This window comes from Melozone crissalis, unplaced genomic scaffold (genome assembly GCF_028551555.1).
Source record: "Melozone crissalis strain CALT ecotype California unplaced genomic scaffold, PUWL_Pcris_2 ptg000488l_1, whole genome shotgun sequence".
NCBI classification, from domain to species: Eukaryota; Metazoa; Chordata; class Aves; order Passeriformes; family Passerellidae; genus Melozone; species Melozone crissalis.
This window is the reverse complement of record NW_026536199.1, coordinates 1-9,648: the sequence shown is the minus strand read 5'-3', so window position 1 is coordinate 9,648 and position 9,648 is coordinate 1. Positions and strand designations below refer to the sequence as shown.

Genomic DNA, 9,648 nt, shown 5'->3' with positions numbered 1-9,648 from the left:
CGCTGAGATCCCATTGCACACTTGGATCCCTTGGCACACTTGGGCCCCATTTTACACCCGGATCCAATTGCACACCCAGATCCCGCTGCACGCCTGGACCCCATTTTACACCTGGATCCTGTTGCACGCCCGGATCCCCTCGCACATTTGGATCCCGTCGCACACCCAGGTCCTGTTGCACACTCGGATCCTTTCACAGTCTTAAGTCCAGATCCCGCGGCACACTCGGATCCCTTGGCACACACGGATCCCATTACACACACGGATCCCATTACACACCTGGATCCTGTTGCACACTGAGATCCCATTGCACACCTGGATCCCATTGCACACCTGGACCCCATTGCACACTCACGTCCCCCCCTCCCCCTCTTTCCCTCACACCTGAGGGTCCCTCCCTGGTACCTGGGGGTCCCTCCCTCACACCTGGGGGGTCTCTCTTCGGTACCTGGGGGTCCCTCCCTCACATCTGGACGTTTCTCATTGACACCTGAGGGTCCCTTTTTGGTACCTGAAGGTGTCTCCCTCACACCTGAGGGTCCCTCCATCCCACCTGGGAGTGTCTCCTGGGCACCTGAAGGTGCCCCCCTCACACCTGAAAATTTCTCATTGACACCTGAGGGTCCCTTTTTGGTACCTGAAGGTGTCTCCCTCACACCTGGGGGTCTCTTCTCGGTACCTGAGGGTCCCACACTCACACCTGAGGGTCCCTCTCTCTCACGTGGGAGTCTCTCCTCGGTACCTGAAGATCCCTCCCGTGTACCTGAAGATACCTCCTTCACACCTGCGAGTCTCCCCTCGACACCTGGAGGCTGCTCCCTCACACCTGAGGGTCCTTCCCTCACACCTGGCGATGGTACCTGGGGATGTCTCCTCGCTACCTGGGTGTCTCCTCCTCACACCTGGGAGTCTCACCCCAGTACCTGAAGGTCTCCCTGTCACACCTGAGGGCCCCTCCCTCACACCTGGGGATGTCTCCTCTGTACCCGAGAGTCTCTCCTCGGTACCTGAGGGTCCCTCCCTGGTACCTGGGGGTCCCTCCCTCACACCTGGGAGTTTCTCATTGACACCTGAGGGTCCCTTTTTGGTACCTGAGGGTCCCTCCCTCACACCTGGGGATGTCTCCTCGGTGCCTGAGGATCTCTCCCTGGTACCTGAAGGTCCCTCCCTCACACCTGGAATTTTCTCATTGACACCTGAGGGTCCCTCCTCGGAACCTGAAGGTCCCTCACACCTGAGGGTCCCTGTCTGGTACCTGGGGATGTCTCCTCAGTACCTGGGTGTCTCCCCCTCACACCTGGGAGTCTCTCTTCGGTAGCCGGGGGTCCCTCTCTCACACCTGGACATCTCTCCTCGGCACCTGAGGATCTCTCCCTGGTACCTGAAGGTCCCTCCATCCCACCTGGGAGCGTCTCCTCGACACCTGGCGATGTCTCCTCGGTACCTGGGTGCTTCTCCTCGGTACCTGAGGGTCCCTCCCTCACACCTGGCGATGTCTCCTCGGTACCTGAGGCTCTCACCCCGTTACCTGCCTGCTTCCTCCTCCCACCCCGTTGCCTCCCGCAGGTACCGGAGCCCCTCCCACAGCCACCAAAGCCCGTCCCACAGGTACCAAAACCCCTCCCACCTGTCCCCCCGCCGGATCCCCCCCCCCCCCCCCCCCCCCGTTCTCCCGCGCAGGTGCGCAGGTGCGCGGCCATCACCTCTCGAGGAAGAGGCGCAGGGCGCGGTCGATGTTCATGCGGTGCCCGACGCGGGTGACGCCCAGGTCGATGTAATCCTCCTTGGTGAGCGCGGGCAGGTGCGTGCCGTCGATCTCGTTGTGCAGGAAGCGCGCCCGGTGCTCGCCCAGGTTCAGCGACTCCAGCCAGTCCGCCACGTCGAACTTGCTCCAGAAAGCCAAAGGTTTCGCCCCAAAAGGCTTCGCGGGGGCGGGGCCGCCCGTGATTGACGCGGCGGCGGCGGCGCGGGGCGGGGACAGCGAGCGCAGCTCCAGGTAAGAGGAGGCGGAGCTTCCTCCCCCGGCTCCTCCTCCTCCTCCTCCGCCGTACAGGTGAGCCGCAGGTAAGGTGGGCAGGGAGGCGGGGCGGGGGGCGGGGCTCCCGCGGCGCTCCGAGGGCGGGGGGGCGGGGCTGGGCGCGCGCCGGAGGGGCGGGCGCACGTCCAGGTCTCCGCCCACGGCCACGCCCACCGAGGGTTTGGGGGGAGGCGGCGGCCAATGGGGGAAGAGGGCGGAGCTCGGGGGGAGGGGCTTGGTGGGCGTGGTGGAGGAGGAGGGGGGAGGGGCGGAGTCCGTGAGCCTGCGGGGGGGGAGGGGGAGGGGAAAGGGGGAGGGGTTAGAGAGGGGGAGGGGCGGGGACACGGCCACGCCCCTTCCCATCATAATCCCCCACAATGGCTGGCGCAGGTGAGGTGAGAACAGGTGAGAACAGGTGTGGAACAGGTGAGAGGTACGGAACAGGTGAGAACAGGTGAGAACAGGTGTGGAACAGGTGAGAGGTATGGAACAGGTGAGAACAGGTGTGGAACAGGTGAGAACAGGTGTGGAACAGGTGAGAGGTATGGAACAGGTGAGAACAGGTGAGAGGTATGGAACAGGTGAGAACAGGTGTGGAACAGGTGAGAACAGGTGTGGAACAGGTGAGAGGTATGGAACAGGTGAGAACAGGTGAGAACAGGTGAGAACAGGTGTGGAACAGGTGAGAGGTATGGAACAGGTGAGAACAGGTGTGGAACAGGTGAGAACAGGTGAGATGCGGTAGAGGTACGGAACAGGTGAGAACGGTAAGATACAGATGAGGTGAGAACAGGTGAGATACAGGTGAGATGAACAGGTGAGATACAGGTGAGGACAGGTGAGGCGAGGTGAGGTGAGATACAGGTGAGACACAGGTGAGAGCAGGTGAGATACAGGTGAGAGATACAGATGAGCACAGGTGAGAAATACAGGTGAGAACAGGTGAGAGGTGTGGGACAGGTGAGAACAGATGAGGTGAGAACAGGTGAGATGAACAGGTGTGGAACAGGTGAGAGCAGGTGAGATACAGGTGAGAGATACAGATGAGCACAGGTGAGAGGTGTGAACAGGTGAGAAATACAGGTGAGGTGGGATACATGTGAGAACAGGTAAGAACAGGTGAAGTTAGAACAGGTGAGAACAGGTGAGATACAAGCGCGAACAGCTGAGGACAGGTGAGATGCAGGTGAGGTACGAAACAGGTGAAGTGAGAACAGGTGAGAACAGGAATGAACAGGTGAGGTGTGAAGAGGTCAGGTGAGAAAAGGTGACATACAGGTGAGAGCAGGTGAGAACAGGTGACCAGAGGTGTGGTACAGGTGAGGTGTGAGCAGGTGAGGTACAGGTGAGAAACAGGTAAGTTGTTGTACAGGTGAGGTGGGCACAGGTGTGCTGGCTCCAGGTGTGACAGACACCACAGGTGCAATGACCCACCCCAATCCATGCAACAGCCGCCACAGGTGTGCCACAGGTGTGCCACAGGTGTGATACCCTCCCAAGCCCATGCAGCAGGTGCCAGGTATGCCACAGGTGTGCCACAGGTACCACAGGTGAATCACAGGTGTGCCACAGGTGAATCACAGGTGAGCCACAGGTGTGCAACAGGTATGATACTCTCCCGAGCCCATGCAGCAGGTGCCAGGTGTGCCACAGGTGTGATGGTGCCCCCCAATCCATGCAACAGCCACCACAGGTGTGCCACAGGTGTAACAGGTGTGCCACAGGTGTTCCACAGGCATCACAGGTGTGCTCAGGTGTGCCACAGGTGCCACCCCCCCAAGCCCATGCAGCAGGTGGCAGGTGTGCCACAGGTGTGCCACAGGTGCAATGGGTCCCTCCATCCATGCAGCAGGTGCCAGGTGTGTCACAGGTGCCAGGTGCGATGGGTGCCCCCCCAAAACCATGCACAGAGTGCCAGGTGTGCCACAGGTGTGTCACAGGTGTGTCACAGGTGTGCCACAAGTGTGTCACAGGTGTGATGTCCCCTCCAATCCATGCAGCAGGTGCCACAGGTGTGCCACAGGTGCAATGGGTGTGCCACAGGTGTGCCACAGGTACGATGGGTGTGCCACAGGTGCGATGCCCCCTCCAATCCATGCAGCAGGTGCCACAGGAGTGCCACAGGTGTGCCACAGGTGCGATGTCCCCCTCCCAAATCCATGCACCAACTCCAGCAGGAGCAACGGGTGCCAGGTGTGCCACAGGTGTGCCACAGGTGTGCCACGGGTGTGTCACAGGTGTGATGGCCCCCCCCAAGGCCATGCAGCAGGTGCCAGGTGTGCCATGGGTGTGTCACGGGTGTGTCACAGGTGTCACCGCCCCGTCCATGCAATGGGGGCCCCAGGTGTGCTGGGTGATGTGAATGTCACAGGCGTGTCACAGGTGTGATGGATGCCACGCCCCCCAGGTGTGATGGATGGATGGAAGCTCCACCTCCATGTTTGATCGACGGACAGAAGCCCCGCCCTCAGGTGTTCCACAAGCCCCGCCCCCCCAGGTATGATGAATACGCCCAGGTGTAATGGACACCCCAGTAGCCTCACAAGCCCCGCCCCCAAGTGCAAAGCCCCGCCCCCAGGTGTGATGGACACGCGTTGCCCCCCTAAGCCACGCCCCCCAGATGTGATGGATGGACGGAAGGCCCGCCCCCCCAGGTGTGATAGACGGAAGGAAGCCCCGCCCCCCCCAGGTGTGATGGATGGATGGAGGCCCCGCCCCTCACCTGATCCTCCCCGCGAACCCCGCCCCCCCAGGTGTGATGGATGGATGGAGGCCCCGCCCCTCACCTGATCCTTCCCGCGAACCCCGCCCCCCCAGTGTGATGGATGGATGGAGGCCCCGCCCCTCGCCTGATCCTCCCCGCGAACCCCGCCCCCCCCAGGTGTGATGGATGGATGGAGGCCCCGCCCCTCACCTGATCCTCGCGGCGAACCCCGCCCCCCCAGGTGTGATGGATGGATGGAGGCCCCGCCCCTCACCTGATCCTCCCCGCGAACCCCGCCCCCCCAGGTGTGATGGATGGATGGAGGCCCCGCCCCTCACCTGATCCTCCCCGCGAACCCCGCCCCCCCAGGTGTGATGGATGGATGGAGGCCCCGCCCCTCACCTGATCCTCCCCGCGAACCCCGCCCCCCCAGGTGTGATGGATGGATGGAGGCCCCGCCCCTCACCTGATCCTCCCCGCGAACCCCGCCCCCCCAGGTGTGATGGATGGATGGAGGCCCCGCCCCTCACCTGATCCTCCCCGCGAACCCCGCCCCCCCAGGTGTGATGGATGGATGGAGGCCCCGCCCCTCACCTGATCCTCCCCGCGAACCCCGCCCCCCCAGGTGTGATGGATGGATGGAGGCCCCGCCCCTCACCTGATCCTCCCCGCGAACCCCGCCTCCAGTCCCGCGCGGCTCCAGCCGGGCGCGCCCATCCCCCCTCGGTGTCCGCCCTGCTGGGGGGGGAGGGGCAGCGCCAGCGCCGGCAGGGGGGGGAGGGGCAGCGCCGGCTCCTCCCCTCCCCCTCCCCCACCCCAATCCCTGCCCCCCCCTCAGCACCACCCGGCCCCGCCCCCCGCGCCGCCCCTCCCCCAGCCCCGCCCCCCCGTCCAGCCCCTCCCCCAGCTCGGGGGGGTGGTCGCTGCTGCTGCGGCTGTCGGGCTCCTCGATGCCCGAGTCCGTCACGGCCTCCGCGCCCGCCTCGGCGGCGGCCCCGCCCCCCAGGATAACCCCGCCCACTCCCGAAACCCCCGCCCCTCCTCCTCCCCCCTCGGCGCGGGTCGTGCGTGGCCCCGCCCCCGGCCCCGCCCCCTCCCCCCTGCGTCAGCGTGGCCACCTCGCTGTCGTACGAGGTCAGGCTGGAGGTGGCCGAGTCCGCCCCGCCCCCCATGGAGGGGGGGGGGAGGGGCGGCAGGGGGAGGGGCCCCGTCCTGGTGGTGGTGGTGTGGGGGAGGGGCCACCCCGGAATGGGGGGGAGGGGTCTCGAAGCTGTTGGCGAACTCGAGGGGCGGGGGGAGGGGGCTCGGCCAGCAGCAGCTCCTCGTCCGCGTCCACCGAGGGGGCGGGGGGGGGCAGGGAGAGCAGGGGAGAGCCCCCTCCCCCACCCCCCGAGACCCCTCCCCCCATGGAGACCCCGCCCCCACCGTCGGAGAAGCGCACGCGCCCCTCGGAGGCCCCGCCCCCTCCCCAAAGGGGCTCGAGGCGGCGGGAGGGGCTCCCGGGCACTTTTTGGGGAGGGGGCGTCTTGGGCAGAGTGGGGGGGCCCGAGAGGTGCAGCGAGGAGGAGACCCCGCCCAAAAGGGGGAGGGACCGAACCCCGACCCCGCCCCCCATGGAGAGGGAGGCGCCCATCCCCCCCCGCCCCGCCCCCCAGGCTGGGGGTGGTGGTGGTGGAGCGCGGAGGGGGCGGGGCCGGCGGCGGGGGGCGGGGCGTGCATGGGCGGGGGGAGCCCCCCGTGGAGCCCCCCCAGGGGAAATGGGGAGGGGGCGGCGGCGGGGAGGGGGGGAGCACGCGGCAGGAGCCGGCGGGGGGAGGGGCGGAGCGCGCGGGGCTCAAACCGGGATGGACCGGGGACAAACCGGGATGGACCGGGGACAAACTGGGGTGAACTGGGGACAAACTGGGGTGAACTGGGCCCATACTGGGGTGAACTGGGCCCATACTGGGATGGACCGGGGTCATACTGGGATGGACCGGGCTCAAACTGGGATGGACCGGGGACAAACTGGGGTGAACCGGGCCCATACTGGGATGAACTGGCCCCGCCCCCGGGTGCATAGGGGGAGGAGCCGCCCCTCCCCCAGCCCCGCCCCCTCCCCCCACGCTGCTGAAGGCGCTGCCCCTCCCCCCACCCGCCCCTCTGGCCCCGCCCCCCTCGGTACCCCGCGGGTAGGGGCGGGGAAAGGCTCCGCCCCTCCCGCCATGGCCCCGCCCCCCCCGGCCGCGAACATCCCCTCGTCGATGCTTTTGGAGTGACGTAATCGCGGCTGGGCGGGGGGCGGGCCCAAGCCCCCTCCCCCTCCCCCTCCCGAAGCCCCGCCCCCCACGCCCTCCTCATCCTCCTCGGTGCTGAGGAAGAGCGCGGAGCGACGCCCCGCCCCCCACTCCCTCCGCCCCGCCCCCACCAGCGCCGCCCCGAACTGCGAGGTGAAATCCAATCCCGGCGAGGGGGGGCGTGGCCATGGGGGGCGGGGCCGCCCCTCCCCCCCCACCGCCCTGCGGACCCCCCCACCCCTCCGCCCCCCACCCCCGAGGGTCCGTCGGGGGTGGCCGAGGCCCCGCCCCCTCCCCCCGAAGCCCCGCCCCCCGAAGCCCCGCCCCCGCCCCCCTCGGCCTCCACGCTGCTGCCGCGGCTGGAGCGGCCCGAGCTCGAGGTCGAGGGGGCCTTGACGACGATCGTGGGTATCGCGATAGAGCTCTTGTCCGCCCCTCCCCCACCCGCGCCCACACCCCCCGGCCCCGCCCAGGGGCGCCCCGCCCCCGGCCCCGCCCCCTCCCTGCCCCTCCCCCTCCACTTTGGTCTGCTTCACCAGCGGCCCCTTCCGCCGCAGCGGCTTCGGGGGGCCCCCCCCCGACCCCCACCCCCACCCCGCCCCCTCCCCGGGCCCCGCCCCCCCCCCAGGTTGTACAGGCGCCAGGGCGCCCCTCCCCCACCCGGCGGGCCGGGGGCGTGGCGCGGGCTGGGGGGGGGAGGGGCGGTGTAGGGCGGCTCGGGGGGGGACGTGGTGGGGGGGAGGGGGGATCTCGTCCGAGCCGGGCACCGAGAGCGAGCGGCTGAAACGGCCCGGGGGGGGCGCCAGGTACGGCTTCTCCTCCTCGGGGGCACCTGCGGGACGGGAACGGTCAGCAGCATTAGCCATTCATTACTAATTATTAGTTATTAGTTAATTATCAACTCATTGTTATTTAATTATTAAGAAGTCATGAATAAATCTCCTCCTCCGGGGCACCTGGGGAACGGGAGTTCATCATTAGTCATTAATTATTAATGAATTATTATTAATTATTACAACCAGAATTATTATTGACTATTAATAACATCAAATAGTAAAAATCAGTTGTTAAAAAGTTATTAACAAAAATTACCTATTAAAATTCATAAAATTTATTATTATTAATTAGTAATTATTAATGAATTATTAATAATTATTACTAACATAAATATTATTAACTATTAATAACATCAACTAGAAAAAATAAATTGTTAATAAGTTATTAATAAAAATTACCTAATAAAATGAATACAAATGATTATTAATTGTTAATTATTAAGTAATTCATTAATAAAAATTAGTTATAACGAATTAATAAAATTAAGTGTGTAAACAGATTATTAAAAATAAACTAAATTGTTATTAATAATTAATAACAACAATTAAGTATTAATTACTAATTACTATTAATTATTAGATTATTAGATTATTTGTTAATAGAAAATAGTTATGAGGAATTATTAAAATTAGGTGTGTAAAGGAAGTATTAAAAAACCAATTAATTAAAAAATTTCTTATTAATAATCACTTACTAATTTGTTTATAACAATTAGTTATAACGAATTATTAAAATTAAGTGTGTAAACAAATTATTAAAAATCAATTAATTAATGAAATAGTTACTAATAAATATAATTTATAAATTTCTAAAATTATTTATAATGAATTATTTCAATTATGTATGAAAACAAATTATTTAAAACAGTAAAAATAAATTATCAATGTTATTAATAATTATTATTAATTATGTAATAATTTACTAATAAAAATTAGTTATAGCGAATTATTAAAGTCGAGTGTGTAAACGAAGTATGAAAAATCAATAAATTAATTAGTTTTGAATAATTAATAACTATTATTAATTATTATTATTAACAATAATTGTTAATTATTAAATTATTGATAAAATTTGTTATAACAAATTATTAAAATTAAGTGTGTAAACGAAGTATTAAAATTCAATTAATTAATAAAAAAGTTAATTATTTATTAATTTATAAAATAATTTATTTGTAATAAATTATTAAAATTATATATGAAAATGAATTATTTCAAACAGCAATAATAAATTATTAATGTTATTAATAAAAAGTAATAAAATGTAATTATCAAAAATTATTGTTAAGAAGTATTAAAATTAAGTATTAAAACAGTTATTAAAAATAATTAATTAGAAACAATTATTAAAAATTAACTAGAATACTAAAATTCAGCGAGATGAGTTTGGGGGGCAGAGTTTGAGGGGCAGGGGGGAAAAGGGGAAAAATTCAAAGAGAAACAGAAAAAAACCCCACTGAAAAAACCCACAAAAAACTACCAAAAAAAATCCCCCAAAAAACCAAAAAAAAACCAAAAACCCCAAAATAACCAAAAAACCCCCAAACCCCCCCCAAAATTCCCCAAATTTCCCGTTTTGCGGACGCACCGATGGATTTCTGGCGCAGCATCAGCCCGTGGGGGGGGCCCGGGGGCAGGAAGGGGCGGTCGAAGCCCCCCGGCCCCACCCGGTGGGACTCGAACGGACCCTGGGGGGGAAAGGGAAAAATTCACCCCAATTTCACCCCAATTTCACCCAAATATCGCCTGAATTTCAGCCAAATTTCACCCAAAGTTCGCTTGAATTTTACCCAAATATCACCTGAATTTCACCTG

At 59.3% G+C, this 9,648-nt stretch overlaps 1 protein-coding gene across 1 annotated transcript; it reads right to left on the bottom strand.

Moving 5' to 3' along the window:
• Positions 1-1,699: 1,699 nt before the first annotated feature.
• LOC128950198 (SH3 and multiple ankyrin repeat domains protein 1-like) lies at positions 1,700-9,521 on the bottom strand (the record flags this gene model as incomplete). The annotated part of the gene is given in 12 exon segments (XM_054295079.1): positions 1,700-2,300; positions 5,380-5,459; positions 5,563-5,762; positions 5,812-5,984; positions 5,986-6,023; positions 6,025-6,084; positions 6,886-7,203; positions 7,251-7,488; positions 7,490-7,557; positions 7,647-7,736; positions 7,738-7,829; positions 9,422-9,521. Coding segments are annotated over 12 exon segments (2,058 nt in total), but the record flags the coding sequence as incomplete, so codon positions are not given.
• Positions 9,522-9,648: the final 127 nt, after the last annotated feature.